At 49.3% G+C, this 26,552-nt stretch overlaps 2 protein-coding genes across 2 annotated transcripts in view; one reads left to right on the forward strand and one right to left on the reverse strand.

Annotated features, from left to right (window-relative positions):
• Nucleotides 1-3,874: 3,874 nt before the first annotated feature.
• SNRPB (small nuclear ribonucleoprotein polypeptides B and B1) lies at nt 3,875-7,969 on the reverse strand. Its single transcript, XM_075011639.1, has 7 exons — nt 7,847-7,969; nt 7,364-7,515; nt 5,844-5,955; nt 5,409-5,561; nt 4,838-4,976; nt 4,345-4,470; nt 3,875-4,065 (listed from the first exon to the last, which is right to left on the reverse strand). The coding sequence occupies exons 1-7, from the start codon at nt 7,847-7,849 to the stop codon at nt 4,028-4,030; spliced, it is 723 nt and encodes a 240-aa protein (XP_074867740.1). The 5' UTR covers nt 7,850-7,969; the 3' UTR covers nt 3,875-4,027.
• Nucleotides 7,970-9,455: 1,486 nt separating this feature from the next.
• Nucleotides 9,456-26,552, forward strand: part of ELMO2 (engulfment and cell motility 2) — a 72,220-nt gene continuing 55,123 nt past the window's right edge. Inside the window, exon 1 of the mRNA XM_075011892.1 lies at nt 9,456-9,482. The gene's annotated coding sequence lies outside the window, so the exon portion shown is untranslated. The remainder of the gene's footprint in view (nt 9,483-26,552) is intronic.

Genomic DNA, 26,552 nt, shown 5'->3' on the forward strand with positions numbered 1-26,552 from the left:
AAAATAGGATGGATGCATAAGGTCACCCACAAGGAATTATATCGGAAGATACAGCCAAAAGAGAACATACCGCAGAAGGGTATACAACAGAAGTTACAGTTATTCAGGCATACCTGCAGAATGAATGAAAAATCAAAACCCTGGTATTCAGCATAATGGATGATTCAAATAGGAGAGGTAGATCCCACAGAGAATGGGTAAATGATATAATAGACTGTAGACTAGCTCCGCACCAGAAACTAAGCCACTCCACACTAGACAGGGAAAGACAGAAGGAAATCGTAAGGGAGGCATCGGACACCAACAGACACTGAGCCCACGATTGTTTATGATGATAATAGCAACGAAGGGTCCTGTGGCACCTTATAGACTAACAGAAAAGTTTTGGGCGTGAGCTTTCGTGAGCACAGACTCACTTCATCAGATGCACCAGAGTCTGTGCTCACGAAAGCTCACGCTCAAAACTTTTCTGTTAGTCTATAAGGTGCCACAGGACCCTTCGTTGCTGTTACAGATCCAAACTAACACGGCTACCCCTCCGATATATGATGGTAATGATGTTCTATATCCCACTCAGGGATGGGCTACATCAGGGGTACGCAAAGTGGAGAGCAACATCCTCAGGAGGCATGAAATTTCATAAAGGGGGTACAGCATGATTGGCTGCTGGGTCTCAGGCTCATCCAACTCATTAACAAATATTGAAATATGCTCTCCTTTTATCTGTGTATTCAAATTTACACTGATTAATAAAGCTTTTACATTCTATTTGTTTTCTTACACATGCCAAAATGTTTTTTTTCTCCCCCATACGGAACTTCCATCAGTTTGGGTTACATTAGACAGGTTGAGGGTCCTGCTAATTGTAGGGATGAAAAGCAGGGCCTGACATGAAGTGTTTGCTCATCCCTGGTCTAGAATGCTGTTGGCCAGGTCTCATGCCAGGTCTGTGGTACCTAAATTTATGTTTCAGGCCCTCATCTTGCTACACAGGGGATTGGACTTGATGACCTCTCTAGGTCTCTTCCAGTTCTAGGATTCTGTGTTGGGATGGGGATAAAAGTAGTGCTTCAGTGTGCAATGCACTGTTGGGGGCATAAAAACCCCAAACAAAACCTGCCTCACCCTATACTTTGCAGTCACCAAAAGACACAGGGAAAAAACACTGGAAGAGGAGGGAAAAGAATGGGTTACATTTGCAGGAGAGAAGTGATTGAACATTAAAATACAAAGAACAGATGATGAGGGCTCCCATGGTGAAGAATTTTCCATGACTCCCCTCTTGAGCAGGACAGCAGAAAGGTTGTAGAATCTCCATCGCTAGCAATTTTTCAGAGTAGGTCAGATAACCACCTGTCAGGGACAGTCTAGATCAGGGTGAGCAAACTTGTTACTTCAGGCCCCACTTTTCAGCCCTCCAATTAGCCAGGGCCCCCAACCTGTGGGATGACCGCAGGAAGCACTCAGGAAAGGGATGAGATGCACAGGAAGGGGCAGGTACTGGGAGGCTCGCTCTGAAGAGGAAGCTGGGGGGAGCGGAAGGAGGCTATGTGGGGGATTCAAGAGGACTCAGATGTGCTGCATTGAAGAATGGCAATATCACTAGGCTGAAGGCAGCCCTGCACCACCACAGGCAGCACTAAATCCTCACTGGCATCATGGGACACTCCTGGGAGCCAGAAAGCACAGGATGCGGGGACCAATGCGGCCACCTTTCCAAGCTGGAAACTTGCTGGCTTGGCCCTGCAGCTTGATTCAGGGCCTTAAAATATTCTGACTGGCACAGAAGCGGTGGTGGCCTTCCCTTGATGACAGTGGCAGCAGAGGCAGCCGGGTGAATGCAGAGGGCTGCAGAAGACTTGCGGGCAGTGCAGTCAATTGCACTGTGCCCCCAGCTTACAAAATGTCATGCCACCTCTTGGGGGTACACACCCCTGGTCTCCATGGTGCTTGGTCCTTCCATGAGTGCACCGGACTGGACTTGACCTCTTGAGCTTTCTTCCACTCCTATGATTCTGTAAATCTCTCTTCCCTACACTGTTGTCTCAGCCATCCAAAGACATCTTGCAGGTTTCACTGTGTAACTGGCATCTTGTCAGAAAGTGCCATCATGGAGATCCTAGACATATCTTACTTAGCTCCTTAAATCTGGCTTCCAAGACCTCTCTCCCACATTTCCTTATGTCACGTGATACCTACATGTATTATGACCACTGACCATTCCCTAACACTGCACATAAGCCTGTCTTGTTTTAAAAAAATCTGCATCCGGCAGACAGTTCACCACATCAGCACAAACTGGGAATGTAATATCCCATTTAATTAATCAGTTAAAAGTTAAGTTTAACCAGCTAAATGATTAAAGGGGAGAAATAGGGGATGCTATGTCCAGGCTGAAGCAGTCCATTGCTCCCAGTAAGTGGGGGACTGCTCCAGGCCCCACCAATTAACCATAACTGGTAAACCTCACCCATTAAGGGTGAGGCTTATCCGTTAAATGGTTAAACATAAACAGCCCTAGCCCCATCTATATTTCTAATGATCAAAACTCCCATTTACCATTTTCCAGCTCTGTCTACTATGTGGGATTCCTTTCCCTAGAGGACCACAAAAAGTCCTGTGGCACCTTATAGACTAACAGGTATTTTGGAGCATAAGGTTTCGTGGGCAAACACCTGCTTCATCAGATGCATCTGATGAAGTGGGTCTTTGCCCACGAAAACTTATGTCTATAGGGTGCCAAGGGACTTCTCGTTGCTCTCGAGCATACAGACTAAGATGGCTACCTCTCTGATACTTTCCCTAGAGGGGTATTTCAGTGAGAGGGAACAATCATGACAGCTGAAAAGAGGGTTCCAACTGCAGAGTCATTTCCTTCCACTCTTTTGGTCTCCTTCCCTGAGATTTTCAGCCTCTGTGACGGAGGAGGATATCAGATAGGGCAGTGGGGACTGCACTGTATCCAGGAGTCTGAGCTATTCCTGTCTGTCTCCTATAGCGACATCCACTGTGGTGACCAGCGCTTGTACTATCTCTGGGACTAACTTACCCATAACGTCCAGAGTGGGCTGGAGGATTTTATTGGTCTAAATTTAAAGAATGTTCAAGTCTATCTAGCTCTGCCTTCCCTTACAAAATGATTAGCTGCTCCCGTGAGGTAGCTCCACTGCTCACTTACGAGTTGACTGCCTGAGTAATCCTGCCCCCGATTAATAGATGTTATAAGGAGTAGGGACCAAAGCCTCACTAAGAACTCTCAACCTTGCCCAAACAAACCACACAATGTGATTCAATCAGGCAGCAAGCACATAAACTCAACTTCAAGGATCACAGCTGAAGAATTCCCTTGCAATACTCCCATGGGCTGTGTCTGTTTGATAGCTGTTCCTGCTGCTGCTCCTGCAAGAACTGAAGGTAGTTCCTGACTCTACCATTTTAACTGAGACCACTCAAATCCTTCATGTCAGACTGCATCTATGGTTTTAAGACAGCTCTGTTCACTCTGCAGTCTGGAGAGGATACAACTTTGCCTATTCAGCATTCACATCTCACATGCCTTCCCCCAAGAACATCCTTCAATAAATGAGGATAGTCTTGCAAAGCCCAAAGTAGTTCTGCAGAACTGCTGTCCGCTATCTCCAACATGATAAAAACAGACCAAAGAAGCCAGCCCCAGAACTTTAATTCCTGGGCAGGTGTATAGGCTTGGTAATGATCTAGGCTGTGGTCTAATATGCACTGAGTAGAAGAAACCAATACAAAGCCTTCACTCACAAAAGGAGAGAATGCATGCTGTTTTTGCCATCTTCCACACAGAGCTGTGGAGTCTTAAGCCACCTGCAGATGGATTAAAAAGAAACAGATTCCCAATGGATCGTTTTCTATCTTTATTAAAAAGGGCAAATTTTACAGTCAGTAAATAGAAAAAAATATACATAATGAATCCTGGGCAGTTCGGGGGGGCAAAACAAAGCCCATTCACCTAGCACCCATCCCCACACAATTCACACTAACAGTACAGAACATCTTAGGGTCGTGGTGGGCGCATACCGGGGGGAGGGGGACCTAGAAGGGAAAGAACAAAGATACAAAAGTTATCGGTTAAAAAGCCAAGAAAGAAAAACAAAGCAGCTAAATCAAAGACCCATGAAGGAAATATCTGCTTCCAGAGACCCTTCTCAGGACACTGAAGCAATTTACAGGGCAGTTTCCTCAGCTGTCCTGAGGAACACAGTTCAGCTCCACAAGACACTAACAAAAGTGTTCACATGCATTCATTCCCACATTTCTTACAGTGGAGAAACTGGATACTGTTCATCTCACATGCCAAGAAGGCATACTCACCTCTCATCCCTGGGGGAGGTGGCCTCATCCCTGGGGGAGGCATTCCCATAGGTGCACCTCGACCAGGTGGCATTCCCATAGGTGGACCCATAGGTGGTCTCATGCCAGGAGGTGGGCCCATCATTCCTGCAATGAACGAAACATGACAAGTCTCAGAACTGATACAAACACATGCTTATATTCATGACAGGGATGAGCATTCTGCTACAGACAGACCTTATTTTTAGTAGAGCCTTGAAAGCTTTGAGGCTTATACTCCCAAGCTAGAGAGGAATAAACAATAGCCTCCAGCAGGTGCATTGCTTATGCTTTGGTACAGTTCCACAGTGAATACAGACACAACTCACTCCTAACACTACTGGCTGAACCTCAGAGTAATCCTGCTTCATGCCAATTCTTCATTCGGTTCAGATCAAGTCAAGATTCATCATCAATCCAGCCACACCCTATGGCCTCTCTCTTGTCTCAGAACATGAGCAAAGCTATTCCTTACCTGGAGGAGGTGCTCCTCTGCCCATTGGTGGGGGAGGACCACCACGGCCTGGAGTGTATTGGGTAGGAGCTCCTGCTATACTAGCTGTGGCAGCAGCAGCGGCAGCAGCAACTGTTCCACGGCCTTGGGGGGTCATCACCTGTGAACAGAAAGAAAACTCACAAATGCTGCACAAAGTTTTGCTTCTATAGTGAGACAATGAGAAGAAAGATTTAACTTTATTTCTCACACCTTAGGACTTTTACACATTTTCCATTTCATGGATGAGTCCTAGTTACTACACAGTGCTGCATACCCCTAATATACTACTGTGGAGGGAATTCAATGTAGTTTTACTACATGAGTTTTATGCAGGGAACTGCACTTTCCTTCCCTCTATGGGCATGACCCACAGATGTGTGGAAGAGTTTGCTATGCAACATGGTAATCCAGGGTCTCAGCTAACAGGTCTTTTTTTTCCATTGCTGTGGCCTAGCACAATCACTTGAACCACACCAGACCCAAGAGAACCACTTCAGACTACAATACTTAAGTGTCACATTCTTCCTTCTGTTGAAATAATGCATTTTACCTGTTGGGATGGTCCTCCCACACCTCTGACAGGACCAGCTAACCCTGCTGGTGCCTGTGGCATAGGGGCACCAGCTGGCACTCCTCTTCCAGCTGCCCTCCCAACTCCAGGTCCTCCTGCAGCTCCAGCTAGAGGCACACGGGCAATGCCAGTCTGAAACACAAAAGGAAATATAAATGACCAGTAGTTTCAGTATAGTGAAATGCTACAGACACAGGGTATGCTCTGCCCTGCTCCCTCTGCCCCACAAGCATTCCTTCCCCAGTGGAAGCATGCTGCTGCAAAGCTAAGGCTTTGCATAGTGGAATTCCCTGAATCCAGATACAGGCTAGTTCTAGAAAAGAGTGAAGTTAATGAGTAGCCATTTAAAACCATTTGGCAATGAAGAGTGGATTTATCTGACCCCTTTGGTTGTGCACCCATTATCCTTCTTACATCTTTTGGAGGTGGGCCCTCAACTGTCATAGACACCAGATTCTCGCCTCGCAGCAATACCAGACCCAACACCCGTTTCTCTTCACGCTCTGGCTGCTTAGAATTCTTAGGTCTGTGAGAGAGAGAGAGAGAGAGGTAAGTTCTTAGAGAAGAAGGCTCTTCTGAAGACCATTGATCAAGCCCATGACAGATGCCTCATCCGACTACCCCAAAACTGAGGTTCTTTCTCTCTTTCCCAAGAGCCCAACAAAGCTCTGCAGGGAGGGAAAAGGCTGTCGTCTTGGCTTGTTTCACCTGCTTGAATCTGAAATGGGGAAAAGAACACACCCACAGACCTCCCAAAATCCATAGAGATTATTGGAATACTCTCACTGCAGCAATCAAACTAATTTACCCACTTTTTTTAAAATTAAGTATTTCACACTGCAGTCCCTGCATCCTGACTACTCTGCTGGAGCTGCAGGAACAAAGTGGGCAGAGAAACATGGAAATCATCAGAACCAGAGGCACAGTAAAATCATCTCAAACACAACTGCCAAGTCACCCAGCTTGCACAGTCCACAACAAAAGCATTGCATCATGGAGCAGGTAAGGTGATTTAGACAGCAAAGATGAAGAGCTCTACTAGAAGAGCCAGTCAGTCCAACTTTCCAGAGCCAGGACAAGACTAAAACCTAGCATACGCTCCTCTACAGTAACCCACATTAGCACAGCGATTGCTCCACTAGTGGCTGATTTATAAGAATATGACTCTACTATAACTGATAGAGATTCCCATTTTTAGGCTGGTAGAGACTGTACCCAAGCTATTAAAAGTAGCACGCCATGACAGCTAAAACAGACTCCTTTCCCCTTATGTGGGCAAGTCACTAAACAGGAAGAAACTCACTACAGCATCAGTTACATAAACATTTCATATATTTTAAGTGTGGGACTCCACCTGGCCAATATATAGCTACATATCAGGAGATTTTTCCATTTATTTTTATGGGCATTCTCCTCAGAGCAGTGGTATTTATAAACTATTGCTTAACCTTTGTGAGACTGAGGTGTTTAGCCCCTTCAGCTTTTCCCTGGAACTCAATCCTGCTCCCTTTCATTTGGCTCTGTTAGTCATCCAAAAACATAAGAACCATCATTATACTTAATCAGACCAAAAGGTATGTCTCATCTCCCAACAACAGCCGGCACCAGGTGCTCCAGAAAGAACAGCCAATCATCATGTGATCCATCCTCCATCACACATTCCCAGCTTCTGACAAAAAGAGGCCAGGAACACCATCCCTACCCATCCTGCCTAATAGCCAACAATGGACATAATCCGACGAAGGAGCCCACAAATTGACTGTCTGTTGTGTGAAGAAATATTTCCTTTGATTGTGTTAAACCTGCTACCTACTATTTCCATTTGGTGACCCATAGTTCTTGTGTTATGAGACTTTCATCTTCGGTGAGAAAACACTAAACACTCACCGTATGACACAGTCTCTCCCCCCCTCATCCTGACAAACCCCACTCACTTGATCTTGCGGAACTCATCACAATCACACAAGATAAGGTTCATGTGCTTGTCAAATGCCTTAAACGTTCCAATAAAGACCCTTCCATCCTGCAGGATGCACCGCATACGATAGTCAATGTGCTGCAGCATCTTGCTGCTCTTCCCCACAGTCTGCAAGAGAAGCCAGTGTGTTACACCCGCGCCCACTCTCTCCCTTCCCCCGAGCACTTCCCGCCGCGTTACACCCGGGCCTGACCTCCCCCTCCACCACTCCCGCCCCAGTTAGACGAGAGCCGGGCCTCCCCCGCCGCGTTACACCCGGGCCCCGCTCTCCCCTTCATTCTCCCCCGCCGCGTTACACCCGGGCCCCGCTCTCCCCTTCATTCTCCCCCGCCGCGTTACACCCGGGCCCCGCTCTCCCCTTCATTCTCCCCCGCCGCGTTACACCCGGGCCCCGCTCTCCCCTTCATTCTCCCCCGCCGCGTTACACCCGGGCCCTCACCATGGCTGCGGCTTCTCCGACACCACTCCTGACCACTCTCTCCCGCCTCCACCTCGCCGACCGCCTGCTCGAACCGGAAACGCCGTCTGACCCGGAAGTGTCCGTAGGAATAACTGTGCCTCGTTGCACTTCCGGCTCCTGCCAGACCGGAAATTCCTCGTTCGGACACCGCCAGTCTGGGCCGACGCACAAAAGCTTCCCCCGGCCTGGTGCTGGCGCTTGGGGCTGTGTTCCGGCTGTCCGCGGTCCTTTCCCCGCCTGCTAGTGGCTATTGCCGGCCGCCTTGGATCGCGGCCTGCTGGACGTTGTGCCTCGCCGGCGACTGGAGTTGGGCGCTGCCCGGCTCCCTACAGCCGGCTGCGGCAGCGGGGTGATTGTCTCTGTTGAGTCTTTAAGTTAAACGTGCTGAATTCCCTTGCCCGGCCTTCCCTCGTGCTCTGCTCCCGTCCCTCCATCCAGCGGCCTCGCCTTCCCTTCTGCTCTGCCGCTCCGGCCTTGCGTGAGTTGCCGCCTCCGCCACGCCCCTCCCGTGCTCTGGTCTTACAGTTTCTCAGCCACTTTTAAATATCCGAAATGTGCACGAGGTCTGTGCTAAATAAATCGCAAAGAAATTCTGACATGTTTACAGCACCACACTGGAAGGTTAGCAGAGGCTGCTTCCCTGTTCTAGGCATTAATCACTCCTCCCGTTTATTCTGGACTAGAATCATTGATTAGAGCTGGAAGAGACCTCAAGAGATCATCTAGTGCAACCACCCTTTTGAAACAGGACCAGGCCCAACTAAATCATCTCAGCCACAGCGTTACCAAACTGGGCATTAAGTATTGATTTTCCTGCCCAAAAGCCTCCACCAAACTTTACAAAGCAACCCTTGCGGCAGGGACTAGCCAGTGTACGGCGGTTCACAGAGGTCACCTCTCCTGAATACTAGGAAAAATGTTTCCATATTTCATGCGAATGTGACCATTTTCCAACTATCCTGGTGCCTAGGGAAGTGCAAAATTTTGGTTTGGAATAATAGTAAACTGAAGCCAAAGGAACAGACAATATAGGTGAGAGCTGTTAGTGGTGGCTCACAGGAAATACCAGCGTCACACTTCACTGCCGGTACCAGCCCCACAGCAGAGCATTCATGGCCTCGGCCCGCCAGGGTTTCTCAGCTCCTGGTCGTTCGTGACTGCCCTGCTAGCTGCAGAGACAACAGCCCCACAGCCACGAGGAGGTGTCCCGCCTAAGGGGGGGCCCCCTGCCAAAAACCACCACGTGCCACCGACTCTCGGCTGGGTGGGTAAGTCCCAGCCGCGGCCGATCTTGTCAATCACGCTTCCCCGTCCGGCCCCGCTGCTCAACCAGCCTCCCGGCCCCTTCGCTCCGGACTCGCCCGCCTCCCGGCCCCTTCCATCCGGACCACTGCTGAGCCCTCCCCCTGCCTCGGCCCCAGCCGGCTCTGCCTCCCGCCCGCGGCGCGAGGGTTACAAGCCTCTACGTCCGTCTGAGTGACAGACAGGCCTCCTATCCAATGGGAGGTACTAGCGGCCGCGTCACGGGACGGGGCTGCAATGGGGTTGGGCACCGCGCTTGGGCGGTTCTGCGTGACAGGAGGCGGGTGGCAGCGGGCTGGGGCTGGCGGCTCGGGTGAGTGAGGGGTGATGTCGGGGGTCGGCGCCCGGGCTGGGTGATGGGGTGGGGCTGGGCGGGGGTCGCTGGGGGTAGATGCCCGGGATGGGGTGGGGCTGGGCGGGGGTCGCTGGGGGTCAGCGCCCGGGCTGGGTGATGGGGTGGGGCTGGGCTGGGCGGGGGTCGCTGAGGGTAGATGCCCGGGATGGGTGATGGGGTGGGGCTGGGCGGGGGTCGCTGGGGGTAGATGCCCGGGATGGGTGATGGGGTGGGGCTGGGCGGGGGTCGCTGGGGGTAGATGCCCGGGATGGGGTGGGGCTGGGCGGGGGTCGCTGGGGGTAGATGCCCGGGATGGGGTGGGGCTGGGCGGGGGTCGCTGGGGGTAGATGCCCGGGATGGGGCGGGGCTGGGCGGGGGTCGCTGGGGGTAGATGCCCGGGATGGGATGGGGCGGGGCTGGGCGGGGGACACTGGGGGTAGATGCCCGGGATGGGATGGGATGAGGCGGGGCTGGGTGGGGGGCACTGGGGGTAGATGCCCGGGCTGGGTGATGGGGTGGGGCTGGGCGGGGGTCGCTGGGGGTAGATGCCCGGGATGGGGTGGAGCTGGGCGGGGGTCGCTGGGGGTAGATGCCCGGGATGGGGTGGGGCTGGGCGGGGGTCGCTGGGGGTCAGCGCCCGGGCTGGGTGATGGGGTGGGGCTGGGCGGGGGTCGCTGGGGGTAGATGCCCGGGATGGGGCGGGGCTGGGTGGGGGTCGCTGGGGGTAGATGCCCGGGATGGGTGATGGGGTGGGGCTGGGCGGGGGTCGCTGGGGGTAGATGCCCGGGATGGGGTGGGGCTGGGCTGGGCGGGGGTCGCTGGGGGTAGATGCCCGGGATGGGGTGGGGCTGGGCGGGGGTCGCTGGGGGTAGATGCCCGGGATGGGGCGGGGCTGGGCGGGGGTCGCTGGGGGTAGATGCCCGGGATGGGGCGGGGCTGGGCGGGGGTCGCTGGGGGTAGATGCCCGGGATGGGGCGGGGCTGGGCGGGGGTCGCTGGGGGTAGATGCCCGGGATGGGGCGGGGCTGGGCGGGGGTCGCTGGGGGTAGATGCCCGGGATGGGGCGGGGCTGGGCGGGGGTCGCTGGGGGTAGATGCCCGGGATGGGGCGGGGCTGGGCGGGGGTCGCTGGGGGTAGATGCCCGGGATGGGGCGGGGCTGGGCGGGGGTCGCTGGGGGTAGATGCCCGGGATGGGGCGGGGCTGGGCGGGGGTCGCTGGGGGTAGATGCCCGGGATGGGGCGGGGCTGGGTGGGGGACACTGGGGGTAGATGCCCGGGATGGGGCGGGGCTGGGCGGGGGTCGCTGGGGGTAGATGCCCGGGATGGGATGGGGCGGGGCTGGGCGGGGGACACTGGGGGTAGATGCCCGGGATGGGATGGGATGAGGCGGGGCTGGGTGGGGGGCACTGGGGGTAGATGCCCGGGCTGGGTGATGGGGTGGGGCTGGGCGGGGGTCGCTGGGGGTAGATGCCCGGGATGGGGTGGAGCTGGGCGGGGGTCGCTGGGGGTAGATGCCCGGGATGGGGTGGGGCTGGGCGGGGGTCGCTGGGGGTCAGCGCCCGGGCTGGGTGATGGGGTGGGGCTGGGCTGGGCTGGGCGGGGGTCGCTGGGGGTAGATGCCCGGGATGGGGCGGGGCTGGGTGGGGGTCGCTGGGGGTAGATGCCCGGGATGGGTGATGGGGTGGGGCTGGGCGGGGGTCGCTGGGGGTAGATGCCCGGGATGGGGTGGGGCTGGGCTGGGCGGGGGTCGCTGGGGGTAGATGCCCGGGATGGGGTGGGGCTGGGCGGGGGTCGCTGGGGGTAGATGCCCGGGATGGGGCGGGGCTGGGCGGGGGTCGCTGGGGGTAGATGCCCGGGATGGGGCGGGGCTGGGCGGGGGTCGCTGGGGGTAGATGCCCGGGATGGGGCGGGGCTGGGCGGGGGTCGCTGGGGGTAGATGCCCGGGATGGGGCGGGGCTGGGCGGGGGTCGCTGGGGGTAGATGCCCGGGATGGGGCGGGGCTGGGCGGGGGTCGCTGGGGGTAGATGCCCGGGATGGGGCGGGGCTGGGTGGGGGACACTGGGGGTAGATGCCCGGGATGGGGCGGGGCTGGGCTGGGCTGGGCGGGGGTCACTGGGGGTAGATGCCCGGGATGGGGTGGGGCTGGGCGGGGCTTGCTGGGGGTAGATGGGTGATGGGGTGGGGCTGGGGGGGAGTTGCTGGGGGTAGATGCCGGGGATCAGGTGGGGCTGGGCTGGGCAGGGCAGAGGGAGGGGAGATGCTAAGCGTGAGTCGGAAGCTTTGGACCCTTGGCATTCTCCTCTTCAGACTGTAGTCAAGTCTTTGCCAGGCCTGTAACTGGCTTGATTTGAATATTTTGTTGTTTAAACCTTTCCAGTTGTTTTCACTAAGTCACTGGTACTCAGAATCTGCTTTGTCCCTGGTGTATGGCAATGTACAAGCCACCTTTGCGTTAATATTCAAGACAGTAGTGTAGTAAGATGGGAGGCCTAACCCCATGCAGCACAGGCGTGGTTTGAGGCGTAAGGCCTGTCAATAATGGACAAAGCTAAGCTGTGAGCAAGAGGCTGGCTCTGCTAATAGAGCTTGGCACAGACAGGGCTGAAAGTACAAAATGCTCATTGGTAATTGGTCCAGGTGCAGAACAGTAATTGGAACAAGTTGAAATCATAAGGTACCACCAGCTCATTAAAAAAGACCTTGGTACCTATTCCTTACAGATGCAGGCCTATGTTCAGGAAAGGGTCTAAAATGACAGCATGATGGATAAGAGATGATCTAATCAAACACTAGGTGCCGGGTGATGGATGGTGTCTAAGCAGTGTCAGAAGGTGGTAACCTGACAACGTCAGAGGGTGGCAGCCTGATACATTAGTAGTAAAGTGTGCTTTGTTTGTACCTGTGGAAAATGTGATGTTTTGGGGGCGACCTTTGTCTGACCTGGGGGGTAATGGAATTCCCAGTGGCTGTGTTAGTCCATTACAGCAGGTACATATATACAATATACCATACTTGACAACTATTATTTGCATCTTGCTTGACAATAAGCCCTGGCCAGGCACCTTTGATCTTTATCTCATCTGTGGTCTTTGGGGAACCTCTTGGGGATCTTCTGTTATTATTGGGCCGATATCATTGACGTCATGCACAAGCAGCTTTCTGGTTATCATCAATGGAGCCAAAGAGCCATGAGGACAAAACAGCAATAAATCTGCTGGAGTACTAATAGTTAAACCTAATTTAAGAGTCAGATTATCAAGGTACACATCCGGCTTTGTTTTGTAATCTGTGTAGAATTAAGCAATCTTCGTGCATAAATTTTATTAAAGTTATCCATAGTAGATGTAATGCAGGGGTCGGCAACCAAAATAGCAAGATGGCTGTCCCCCCGTCCCCCCCCCACTCCCCAAATTTGGTAAAAACTCAGTAATTCAAGAGCCACACTATATGTTTGTATGAGATGGTTCTTAATAAATAACATCAAACCGTACTTTTTGTAACTCCTATTTTAAGAACTGTGTACGCACACTGATTTGTAATATGACATGTTTACTGCAGGATGTTCAGAAACTTTTTACATATTCTATTTTCTCTCACTTTAGATGTGTATGTTTGTGCTGCTGTCTTTCTGACTCTCACTAACAAACCCACTTTAATTATGCTAATTTTACTTCATGTTTAATTTCAGTTTTCTTTCTTAAAATACATGTTGCCTTTTGCAGCAGGAATGCTGCAAGCTTTTTCTTCCTTTTCAAAAGCAAGACTTTATAAGCAATGTGATCAAAACACAGATACAGTATCATATCTCACAATGCTCTAAACATATTAAACAGGGAGTTATCTAGCATTTCGAGATCACATTGTTTGCTATTTAGATATGAGTTGTTCATTTTTGGGCTTTTAGATGTTCACCGTATATCACAAATAATCATGAGGGTTTTGGTTTTTTTTAACTTTGCAATTACACTCATCCCTTGATTGAAGAGTCCTTTACTTACAAGTACCCACTAAAATGAGGGATACACATACCTACCTTTGTTCACTAGACAAGTGAACTTCCCCCACTAATATGAGCCAACCGTGGGGACCCTGGCTGCGGGTCCCTCTCTTCCCTCAGACATGCAGCTGCCTGATAGCCTTGCGGCTGGGGGAAGAGAGGGAGAAGGCTGGTAGCCTGGTTCCCGCCCCTGTGCTGGCCGGAATGTGAAACTGACAAGCCATGAGCTGATCAGTTTCCAGGTCCTGCAAGCCATGGGAAGACTGGAATCGGCCTGCCCCTGGCTCCCAGCTCCTGCCACTCTGGGAGCCAGGAAACTGACCAGCCCTGGTGGTTCCTTGCTTCCCTCTCCTTGCAGGAAAATTCAAGTTACAACCCCTGGGTGACTCGAGATTTTATTGTATTAGTCCCCCTGCCCGCCCTACAGGCCTCACTCTTGGCCAGGTTTTAACCCTGCCCCAAGGTCCCAAACTGCCCCCAGCCTTAGAGGCCCTCAGCAGCCCCAAACTTCCCCCAGTCTTAGCCTTCCCCACATCCCTAAAGAGCCCCAGCCTTAGACACTCCTCCTCTTCACTGGGGCTGGGTGGTTCCCCCAGCCCTCCTACTCCCAGCAGGTAACACTTGTTAAAACCAATTAACTCAAGTGTTAAGGTTTTAGCACCTAGGCATAAGGTAATTGCTATCCCTAGTGATACAGAAGTTCTGGAGATGGCAGCTATCTCTATTGATAGATATCATCCTGAGGCAGCAGTGTTAAGAAACTGCAAATGGCTTCTTTAACAGCCACATGCAGCTTGGAACTGCCCAGCTGGTAACCTTTAACAAATCTAATGGGACACCCCCCCTCCCCATTTGGGGTCCCGACCCATAGGTTGGGAATCCCTGCTCTACATATATACACTACATCCTATTTCTGGTGCCAAACTATTCAAATACGTCAGAAAAGTACTTAAACTCAACTAATTTATGTCAAGTTACAAGCACTTGGGATGAATTGGAGACTTTTACATGTATTTTAATGGGAATTTAGGGTCGGTCTTATGAGTTTTGGCCTACAAGCAGAAATTTGGGAACAAATTGTGCTCGTATAGCTAGGGATGAGTGTAGAGTGTTGGGCACCACAGAGAAGTCCTTAAAGAGCCACAGGTCACAGACCCTTTAATGCTGGGTTCTGCAACCAAAACAGTGAGAACAGTCATTTTTTTCAAATTCAGTTGCAAAAACAATACTTCAAGAGCCGCAGTGCATGTGACTACGAGACAGTCCTTAATACATAAAGTCAAACTGTACTTTGTGTAACCTCTCTTTTAAGAACAGCGCACACAATGCTTTGTACCAGTTAGGAAGTTTGTTACTTTCACCCCTGGACTGGAGAACAAATGAGGACAAGTCAGATGCTGTGCCTGAGGATCGGCTCTTAAGCAGGAAGGAGCAATGTTTGCATCAAACCACCATGCTCCCCGACCCCACCCCCTATTCCCAGGCTATACCCCCCCCTTGACCCACAAACCCGTCCTCCATCTCCAGGCTTTACCTGCCACAGCCCCCAAATCCTTCTCCATATTCCCAAGCTTTACCCCCCATCCCACATTCCCAGGCTTAACCCCTCTCACTTACACATCTGTGCCCCCCAACCCCAGGATTAACCTGCCCCAGCAGATGAGCTCCTCCAGCTGTGCCTGCTGCCGCTGCTTCTCTGTGGCTGCCACCTCCTCAGTGGGGCTGCTCGCTTCCAGCAGGGCAGATTGGACTGCCCCTCCCCCATCTCTCCTGCAGGCTTAGCTCTTTCCTGATCTGTATTGTATGTGGCTCCCTGCCCTGCTGCCGATGAAATAATGGAACTAAATTTAACTGATTTAATGGCTGGACCCTCCTGCTGGCTGTTAAACCAATGCAATTTGGTTCCATTATTTCAGCGGTGGCAGTGCCCAAAGTCACGACTGACTCCATAAAGAGCTGTAGGTTGCCAACCCCTGACCTAGTGTTTTGCTCATTGCGTCCAAGCCTTTGCCAGGAGTCGCTCTAACTGGTAATCTCATTTGATAATGGCATTATAACTCCCCTTTGAAATATTAAAAGTCTGGCTATAGTGTTAGCACCAGACTTACCAATGGGCTTTCATCTGTAGTCTGCTGTAGTGTAGTTTTGCTATTTGAGGAATACTGATAGGCTGTGACTGTTGTTCACAGCAGGTGAATTACTTTTGTTAAACACTCTTGGTCTGTCTTGATGAGATTAAATTTTTTTTTTTAACATGCAGCCTGTCTCCAGTGCAGATACATGGCACTGGTCACATACATTATCCCAACTGTGCAGTTCTGAGTGTGACTTCCTGTTAATTTTCAAATAGGTTTAAAATTCTTCTTTTGACAGTTCAGCCCCCTAACAAGCAGCTTCCCTCTAGTTGATCAGTATTAATATATGTGTTCTGAATGTTAGCTGGCCTTTTCAGTCAGGAGGCAAGTATCAGAGGGGGGTATCTGAGTTAGTCTGTCTTCAAATACAAGAACTCCTGTCATACCTCATAGAATAACAGACGTTTTGGAGCATCAGCTTTTGCAGGTAAAGACAAAGCAGGTGTTTGCCCACAAAAGCTTATGTGCCAAAATATGTTAGTCTATAAGGTGCCACAAGATTTCATGTTATTTCAGTCGGCAGAGTATTTCATCTGCTTTTGAGATGGACTCTGAGAGTTATGCTCCTTTCCTGTGGAGCATGCTAAAAATCCAAAGTTCTTTTAAATAGGGCTATTGATGAAATACATTTAAATAACAATCTGTTTGGTACCTTAGCCTGTTGTTATTCATTCATGAAGTTGTGGTATGCACATTAATTGTACAGAGAGCTTTTTGGGAGGGAGCTTTTTAAGATAAATTTTGTACCAATGTCGAAGTTCTGTTGACTCATCTTACAGTATTTCTCTCATTGCCCATCTGTCTGGTTTGAATTGTTCTTTTTGTAACTCTTCTCCCTTTTTATTCATGACTAGGTATATTCATCTTTCCTATCATAGACTCGTAGGGCTGGAAGGGACCTCAGGAGGTCACCTAGTTCAGCCCACTGCGTGAAGCAGGATCAACCCCAACTAAATCATCCCAGCCAGGACTTTGTCAAGCTGGGACTTAAAAACCTCTAGAGATGGAGATTCCACCACCTCTCTCAGTAACGCATTCCAGTGCTTCACCACCCTTCTGGTGAAATAGTTTTTCCTAATATCCAACCTACTCCTATGCTTCTGTAACTTCAGACCATTGCTCCTTGTTCTGCCATCTGACACCACTGGGAACAGTCTCTCTCCATCCTGCTGCCTGATTCCCAGCTCCCCTCTACTTGCAGGACCCAAGGAACTGATTTGGGGAGATGGGAACCAGACTGCCCTCTGGTTCCCTGATCTCTGCCACTCTGGGAGCCAGGAAACTGATCAGTCCTGCTGGGCTGGTCAGTTTTCCAGCCCCTGCAAGCCTAGGGGAGCTGGGAATCAGGCAGCAGCCTGATTCCCATCTCCCCATAACTTTCATGAAAATTTGAGTTACGGGGGGGTTTGCAGAAATGCAACCCCTGCATGACTTGAGGGTTTACTGTATACTGCTTCTTTGAGAAAGTTGCTAAAGGTGCTAGGATGTAGAGGGATCCAGAGGACCTAAGTGTAGGAGGTGTGTGAGATGAGTTTTCTAGAGAAGAATTGTTTCCTTTTATTTCTCACTGAGTTGAGGTGAGGAAGAAGAGGTGGGATATTGAAAGAAAGCCCGAAGGTGGGGACTGTAGCTCAGCACAGGCTTTCTCCAGCTACTTTGCTTTTCACTGCCTCACTCTGTTTATACAAAAACACAGTCCATCTTGAGTTTCCCTCCTAGCAATATCCTCACTCTCTCATTGTCGGGAGGTTGTTTTCTGTCGGTAGTGCCAACTGAGGACTTGCTGAGAATTGCCTTGTACATTGCGTCACATCCAAGGATTTTTCAGAACTTGGAGCTATTCATTGTTTGGGGATTTCGACCATGTGGTTTCTTTTCTTGTGTTGCTCTTTTCTTCCTCTTCATTTTTATTCTATGTGCAACACTCTGAGCTCTGACTCCATAAAGCAAAGGAAACTGAGTTTTTAAATAGAATTAATTCTTCTTAGAGTGTAACAGGTTTCTAGATTCTTTGCTAACCAGAACAGCATTCTTTTGAATAGAGTATGGTGAGCTTCTCTACTGATTCCTTTTGACCTATAGCTTTCCCTTCTATCTTTATTTGAAGACATTTCTCCAGTGTGGTTCCTGCACATAGTAAATTCATCTTTGATCAGCTTTGAGAGGTGGTCTCATCAGCCAGACCATTTTTGTTGAGACATACATTGAAGCCTGTTTGGGAGAACGGCTTCATTAGGCAATCTCCTCTGCTTAGGCCCTGACCCAAAGTGTTGCCAGTATTTTGAGGCTTGCTTCTCCTATGTCATAAAACTGCTTATTCAGAGACATTGATTTTTGTGAGTGCCTGAGGTAATGTCTTTGCATGGCACATTGTTATACCTGTACAAACTTCCCACTGACGATATAATAAATAGCTCGTGCCAAGATTTAGAGGGACATTCATATTCGTCTGTTTCAGCAAAATTAATGAAGACTCCTGTGGCACCTTAAAAACAAACACATTTATTTGGGCATAAGCATTTGTGGGCTAGAGCCAACTTCATCACATGCTTCTGGTGAAGTGGGTTCCAGTTCACAAAAGCTTATGCCGAAACAAATGTGTCAGTTTTTAAGGTGCCCCAGGACTCCTGACCGTATAAACTGCAGGGATTCTTGTCATGGTCCATGTCTGGTCATTTCACGTTTGATGTTCGTCTGCCCCACCTCGGGCAATCCCTGTATAGCCATCAGCGGGACTGTTCAAAGGGTTAAAGTAAGTTGAGTCCAGTATACATAAAAAGGAGTAGTATTCCTGAATTTTAGTTTTGCATGCATCTCTTACAAAAGAGGAAATAGTTTAATATTAGTATAGCTGATATATTTGAAAATGTCAGAGAGGTAGCCATGTTAGTCTATATCTGCAAAAACAACAAAAAGTCCCATGGCACATTATAAACTAACATATTTTGGAGCGTGAGCTTTTGTGGGCTAAGACATGTTTCATCAGATGCGTATGGTAGAGATTCCAGGAAGGTCTCATTATACAGGCTCATGAAAAGGAGGGAGTCCCAATCAAGAGCAAGGCCAGAGTTGATGAGGTCAGTTCGGTGAGGGAGGAAGTGGCCTACCACATCTTGGAGGTGCAGTCTTTTATTGGCAATTGGTAATGAGGTTCCAAACACAGGATAGTGATTTCCTGCAAGAAGAAGCAAAAGAAGAAATAGGAATATTATTCAGATATAAATCTCTACCTGTAGTGGAAAAAGGAGTTTCAGGGAGGTGGCTAGAAATATCTGGAAAGTCAGTTCCCTACAAATTTCAACCCTTTTCAGCTTTTCTACTGTTTGTTCTTCTCTTGTATTTATTTGCGCATGTATATTTCATGGTCAGGACTCATTCCAATTAAATTTAATTGCATAACATGCTACAGATTTAGACAGTTGAGAAAGCCTGCCTTAAACTTTCTTGATTGGGTTTTGCTGTTTGTTTAATACTAATGTGAGTTAGTCAAAGTGGAGCTGTCAAGGCTGACCCCCACTCTTGACACTTCAAGTACAGAAGATGAGGGGACAAGAACTTTAAAGTACCCCACCACTAAAGTCTTATGCTTAAAAAAACTCCCAAAGGTCACAAATTCCCTGATCCTGAATGATGGGCATCCAGCACCCAAATGCAAAAGCCCACTTTGAGAACCCAGGGAGGCACATTTCAGATGGTGCCTTGTAGGTTAACTCCAAGCTCTTAACCCTCTCACTGGAGAAAGCTTGAAAACAGAGTGGAATTTCTGAATAGCTAACTCTTTAAGCACAGGCACATGCACACAAACCCTCTTGCCATCTAGGACACAGGAATCAGATCATAGTATTTAAAATGTGATTTTTATTAACAAAACAAAAAAGTCATGCTTGGTTGCTAGGTGTTACAGAGCAACTTAAAATTGGTGGTTTAACACACAGAGAAATTGCTTCCCTGGGATTCAGTTTAACAGTTACAATTTCCAGGGATTCGCAGCCTGAGAATTTTGGAAACCAAACCTAGAACTGAAAAAATAATCAGATTGCATCTGCCTAAACAGTCCCTTTTTAAAATTTCGCACCTGGTTCCTGGGTCACTTCATCCTGGTATGTCTCTTCTGGTCACACTGGTCTCCCACCTCCGCAGCCTTCAGCCTCTGTGCCCACAGCACAGCCACAGGCGAGCCAAGCTAGCCAGTGTGCAAGCAGCTGCAGACACTGCCTCAAGTGCACCCTGAGCTTGGTTTTCATTATCTCTCATCTGTATAGCAACTGGTACTGGTGGTGGTGTTGGAGAGTAAGGGGTTGCTTGTATGATTTCTTTCTAGCCAGTGTGGTAAAAAGAAGTGCTCTTTGTGACTAGTTGGAAGCTTTACAGTGAAGGGCCCCACCTTGGACTGTAAATAGCCCTGTCTCTAAGCAATTTGCCCTGAATTGATACTCTCAGGCATCCATCTCCTTTATTACAATGACATCTTTATCTTCACCCAGGGGAAGGAGGCCCTTGAATAATTCCACTGGGTTTTCAACTAGTTCCACCCCACCATCAATCTCAGCCTGCACACAAGAGACCTACTTTCTGGACAGTACAGTGCAAAGGAGGGTGCCTACAGCAGGTGCTTGGGGGCCAGTGGCAGGGAAGGTGCAAACTTTCATTCTGCATTGGTCAGGTCCCAGCAGTGCCAGACCATTGAGGAGCAACCTGTATAGTAAAGAACAGACTAATTAGACACATAGGTAAACACCATTTCTTGGAGAAGAGTCAACCTGATTTCTCTAAAGGGAAATTACGCTTCACCCATCTACTAGAGTTCTTTGAGGGGGTCAGACATGTAGACAAGAGGGGTCTATGGATATAATGCACTGAGATTTCCAGAAAGCTTCGACAAAGTCCCTCATCAAAGGTTCTTAAGCCAACTAAGTCACCATGGGATGAGAGGAAAGGTCCTCTTATGGCTCAGTAAGTAGTCAAAAGACAGGAAAACACAGGTTAGGAATAAGTGGTCGAGCTTGACACTCACCTTCTCTGACAGGAGCAGTTTCCCCACTCTTGTCAGGGGCAGAAGCCTGACTCTTGGCTGCTGCTGCCACTGACAGGAGCTGGGAAATTGACCAGTGCAGCAGCATTGGTCAGTTTCCCTGCTCCTGTGAATGGCCTAGAGCTGAACCCTGGCTCCCAGTTCCGTGCCACTCACAGGAGACAGGAAACTGTCCAGCGCTGCTTCCCCAAGTAACGCAAAATTTGACTTATGCGGGGTTGCACAGGAACACAACATCTGCATAAGTCGGGGGTCTGCTGTAGTTAAGTCCAACACAGACTGTGAAAACCTTTGAAAGAATCTCACAAAAATTGGGCAACAAAATAGTGTCCCTACTCTCTTTCAGAAGAGGGAATGTGTGACAAGGGATGGACCTTTTGATAATTGCCTGTTCTGTTTACTCAGTGTGGCACCTGACATTGACTGCTGTTAAGACAGGGTACTGGGCTAGATGGACCTTGGTCTGACCCTGCCTGATGTAGGGTCTCTGTCTACTTTATTCTGTGTGTTGTTAGCTGTCCATCCCTTATTCACAGTTGCTATCGAGAAATACCAGGGTCTATGCTGGATTATCCCACTAACAATAATAATGTTTCTTCCCGAGTTTTTGTTTCAGAAGTGGCATTGAGGTTAATCAGAGGCAGCAGGAGAGACAGGACCTAAAGCTGCTAGTAGCAGCCTTAACTGCTCGGGAGAAAAGTTGGAGGCCATTTGGCTAGTCAGAGTTGCTGAGAGTACTGGTCTCAGCAGCCTCAGAACTGATTATGTGGCTTCCTTCCTAGCCAGCCTACTCTGTCCTTTCTCAGATATGACTGGGCCTGAAGTATCATTATTCTGTTCCTCTGAAAAGGCAATAATGCATCTGTATTTCTTGAAACTTGTGGTGTGCCCGAGCCATGAAACTACGTGCATCCCTGCTTATAGCCTCTTAATTTCCTGACATACCCAGTTTGGACAAAAGGACCCTTCAACAGGAGCTAGGATCAGCCTTGCATGTGCGTGAGATTGTGACACCAAAAGCGTGTCAGAGCTCCCTCTGGGACCTGCTTTCACAATGTTAACCTGCTGTCTTGAACAGCAACCAAGCTGAATGTAGGAAAGAGCCTTCTGCTTTCCTTCTCCGGTCAGAGAGACGGGAAGGGTTAAGAAAAACCTCCCATTTATGCCGGTGAACATTAACACACAAGCAGCTGTGGCCCCTGGCAGCACGACAGTAGGATGCTGAGGAACATTCTTAAGCAGAGTGAGAGGGGTATCCTTATTCCAGTGTTCTCTGTCTTCCTCTGAACTGGTCCAGAGCTGTGTTCCATGCTGGGCTTTTCTATGGGCTTGTCTTAAAATTCTCAGGTGATTTTTATTTCACAGAATCCTAGGGCTGGAAGGGACCTCAGGAGGTCATCTAGTCCAGCCCCCTGCTTCAAGCAGGATCAACCCCCACTAACTCATCCCAGCCCGGACCTTGTCCAGCCGGGACTTAAAAACCTCAAGGGATGGAGAATCCACCACCTCTCTCGGCAACACATTCCAGTGCTTCACCATGCGCCTGGTGAAGTAGCTTCTCCTAATATCTAACCTACACCTTTCCCTCTTCAACTTCTGACCATTACTCCTTGTTCTGCCATCTGACACCGCTGAGAACAATTTCTCACCCTCCTCTTTTGAACTCCCCTTCAGGAAGTTGAAGGCTGCTATTAAATCAGCTCTCAGTCTTCTCTTCTGTAAACTAAACAAGCCCAAATCCCTCAGCCTCTCCTCGTAGGTCTTGTGCTCCAGCCCCGTAATCATTTATGTTGCCCTTCGCTGAACCTGCTCTAGCAAATCCACATCCTTTTTAGATGGGGGGGGCCCAAAACTGGACACAATATTCCAGATGTGGCCTCACCAGTGCCGAATAAAGAGGAATAGCTACTTCTCTAGATCTGCTCGAAATGCTCCTCCTAATGCACCCCAGTATGCCGTTAGCTTTCTTGGCTACAAGGGTACACTGTGTACTCATATCCAGCCTTTCATCCACCATAACCCCTCCCTTTCCATTGTACTGTTGCTGAGCCAGTTGGTCCCCAGCCTGTAACAATGTTTGGGATTCTTCCATCCCAAGTGCAGGACTCTACACTTCTCCTTGTTAAACCTCATCAGATTTCTTTTGGCCTAACCCTCCACTTATTCCAGGTCACTCTGCATCCTATCTCTACCCTCTGTAGTAAGGTTAGCCTCATTCTTGGGCTCCAGGCCTCTTTTCAGTCCACTAGCTCCACAGCCAGGCCTCTATTGCCCTTCTTGAGACCCGGGAGGGTATGGTGGTCTGGGGGGAACCAGGGCCCCACCCACTTGTTCTGGATTCTGGCCCAGGGACCCTGTGTGGCTGCTACTGGGGGGGAAGGTCTCCCCTCATATGGACACCACAGCTCTTCTCCCTGGGCCACTTCCCCAAATGATCTTCCGCCCCACGTACCTCCTCCAGATAGTGGCAGCAGCAGCATGTTCCCCCTCCTGGTTCGTCTCCCAGTGTGTGATCGGTCTGTTCTGGCCTGATGCTGAATCTTAGAGCCACCTGGGTAGGGGCCTTAACCCCTTGCTGCTGAGTACTCCTCCCCTGCTCTGCCCTGCTCCTTCTAGAAGACCCCACTTACTTCTCTTCTCTTGCCTCATACTCTCCTCTATCACCTCCTTCTCCCACTGGGCAAAGGGGTTTTTAAAGGCAGTCTTAAGTGGGGCCAGCTGCCCCCAGTTGACCCAGGGCAGCTTCCTCCTCAGCTGCTCCCACTCTGCTTATTTGCCAGCCCTCTTGTACTCACCCCCTGCCAGTCTTACTCTGTTATATCTCCAGCGTATCTACCTCTTCCCTGAGTTTTGTGTTGTCTGCAGACTTGCTGAGGATGCAATCTAGTCCCTCATCCAGGTCATTAGTAAAGATGTTGAACAACACTGGCCCCAGAACTGAGCCTTGCGGCACTCCGCTTGAAACCGACCGCCATCCAGATATTGAGCCATTGACCACTACCCGTTGGGCCCGATCATCAAGCCAGCTTTCTATCCATCTTATAGTCCATAGCTCCAATCCATACTTCCTCAACTTATGGGCAAGAACGTTGTGGGAGACTGTATCTATAGCTTTGCTGAAGTCAAGGTATGTCACATCCACTGACTTCCCCATGTCCACAGAGCTTGTTACCTTGTCATAGAAGCTAATCAGATTGGTCAGGCAGGACTTGCCCCTGGTGAATCCATGTTGGCTACTTTTGATCACTTTCCCCTCTTCCAAGTGCTCCAAAATGGATTCCTTGAGGCTCCCCTTCTTATTTTCCCAGGGATTGAGGGAAGGCTGACGGGTCTATAGTTCCCTGGATTGTCCTTCTTTCCTTTTTGAAAGATGGGCACTACATTTGCCTTTTTCCAGTCATCTGATATCTCTCCCCATTTCCAAGAGTCTTCAAAGATAAGGACCAAAGGCTCAGCAATGACCTCTGCCAATTCCCTCAGTACCCTTGGGTGCATGAAATCCAGACCCATGGATTTGTGTACATCTAGTTTTTCTAGATAGCTCATAACTCGTTCCTTCCCCACAGGTGGGTGCCTTCCACCTTCCTGTACTGCATTGTCTAGCACTGTAGTGTAGGAGCTATCTTTGTGAAGATGGAGGCAAAAAAAAACAAACATTGAGTACTTCAGGTTTTCTTACATCATCTGTCACTAGGTTACCTCTTTCATCCAATAACAGCTCCACACCTTCCCTGATAACCCTCTTATTGTTAACATGCCTGTAGACACCCTTCTTATTACCCTTCACATCCCTTGACAGCTGCAGTTCCAGTTGTGCTTTTGCTTTCCTAATTACTCCCCGGCATTCTCCACCTGTATGTTTATACTCCTCCTTAGTCAACTGTCCATGTTTCCATTTCTTATACACATCCTTTTTGAGTTTAAGCTGACCACGGTTTTCCGTTAAGCCAAGCTGGTTGCCTACCATGTTTGCATTTCTTACTATGCAGCGGGATGGTTTGTTCCTGTGCCTTCAGTAAGACTTCTTTAAAATACTGCCAGTTCTCTTCAACTCGTTTCCCAAGGGATCCTGCTCATCAGTTCTCTCAGGGAGATGAAGTCTGCTCTTTTGAAATCAAGGGTGTGTATGTTACTGCTCACCCTTCTTGCCTTTGTCAGGATCCTGAAATCCACTATCTCATGGTTGCTGCAGCCCAGATTTCCACCCACATCTGTTTCTATTTCTCCTACTAGTTCTTCCCTGTTTGTGAGCAGCAGGTCAAGTTATACACAGCCCCTGGTTGGTTCCTTCAGCAGTTGTACCAAGAAATTATCCCCAACATTCTCCAAAAACTTCCTGGATTATCTGTGTGCTGCTGTATTGGTCTCCCAATTCTTATTGGGAAATATGCTGCATGATTTCATGTTGGCCTTTAAGGTGCCTTTGTAGTGCTTATACTGACCAGTGATAGAGCCCTTTCCATAAGTAAGCTGGCCATAGAAGGCCATCGTTGGTATCTATGTATCATCCGTCCTCATAAAGTGACCAATCCAGCCAAACTGTCTGTCCATAAGCATTGCTTTCGTGCTCACGACACCACAGAGCTTAAGAACCTCTGTGTTAGGAATTTTGTCCCACCAATTCACATGGGCAATCTTCCTCAGACAGTGCATACGGAACTGGTCGAGTTCCAAAATATGGCAGCGGTATATTGTCCATGAGCCAGAGCCATACAGCAGGATATTCAGGAAAGCTGCCTGATAAAGTCCATACCAAGGTAGCTATGTAATACCATGGTCATTCCATAGGTGTTCAGTCAGTTTTTCTAAAGCAGTGCTGGCTTTGGCTAATCGAGCAGATATGTCATGATCCATGTTTGTACTAGACGATAGTACACTTTTAAGTTAGCAGAACTTGTCAACAGTCTTAAAGACTGTACCAGCAGCAGGGATCACTGGAGTGCGGGGCTGTTTCCAACCAGGCTGAGACATAACTTCTGTCTTCTTGAGGCTCACTGTGAGTCCAAAGTGTTGAGAAGAAGTAACAAAGCAATCAGAAAGCTCCTGTGAATCCTTCACTGAATGAGCCAACAATTCAGTCATCAGCAAACAGAAGGTCACAGAAAGCTGTAGTGATCACTTTGATGTGCGCCTGAAGTCTCTAGAGATTGAAAATACTGCCATCTGTTTTGGAATTGAATAGGTATGCCCAATGGGCAGTCCTTAAAAGCAACTAACAGCATCATTGAGGGTAGATGTTGAACAGGAGAGGAGCAAGGACGCATTCTTGCTTTGTACCGTTTGATGTTTCAGAAAGGGTTGATGTCTCTCCATTGTTTAGTATGCGACCAAACATGCCATCTTGAAAAGACCAAACAATGTTGATACATTTTTTGGGACAGCCAGTTCTCCCAAGTATTTTCCAAAACCCATTTCTGCTGACTGTGTCAAACACCTTGGTCAAGTTGATGAAGATCACATAGTGGTTCTGATGTTGCTCTCTAAGTTTTTCTTATACTTGTCTGGCTGCAAATATCATATCGGCAGTGTCCTGACCAGCATGAAATCCGCACTGACTTTCAGGAATGATGCCATTTTTGAACACACAGTGGAAGCCGGTTGTAAAGGATGCGGGCCAGGATCTTATCAGCTATGGAGAGTAGAGAGATGCCCCGATGGTCATCACAACATGCACCTTTATCCTTGTATGTTTGTAAAACCAAGGCATCTTTGAAGACCTGAGGGACTAGCTCCATCTCCCAAATGGCACTAAATAAATGGGTAAGACATTACATCAACTGACCACTAGCAGCTTTATACATTTCTGATGGAATTGCATCACTGCCAGGTGCCTTTCTAGATTTCTTATGGTTAACAGCTTTTTGTACCTCATCAAGGGTTGATGAT

The sequence above is a fragment of the Carettochelys insculpta genome, chromosome 17 (assembly GCF_033958435.1).
Source record: "Carettochelys insculpta isolate YL-2023 chromosome 17, ASM3395843v1, whole genome shotgun sequence".
Lineage (NCBI taxonomy): Eukaryota > Metazoa > Chordata > Testudines > Carettochelyidae > Carettochelys > Carettochelys insculpta.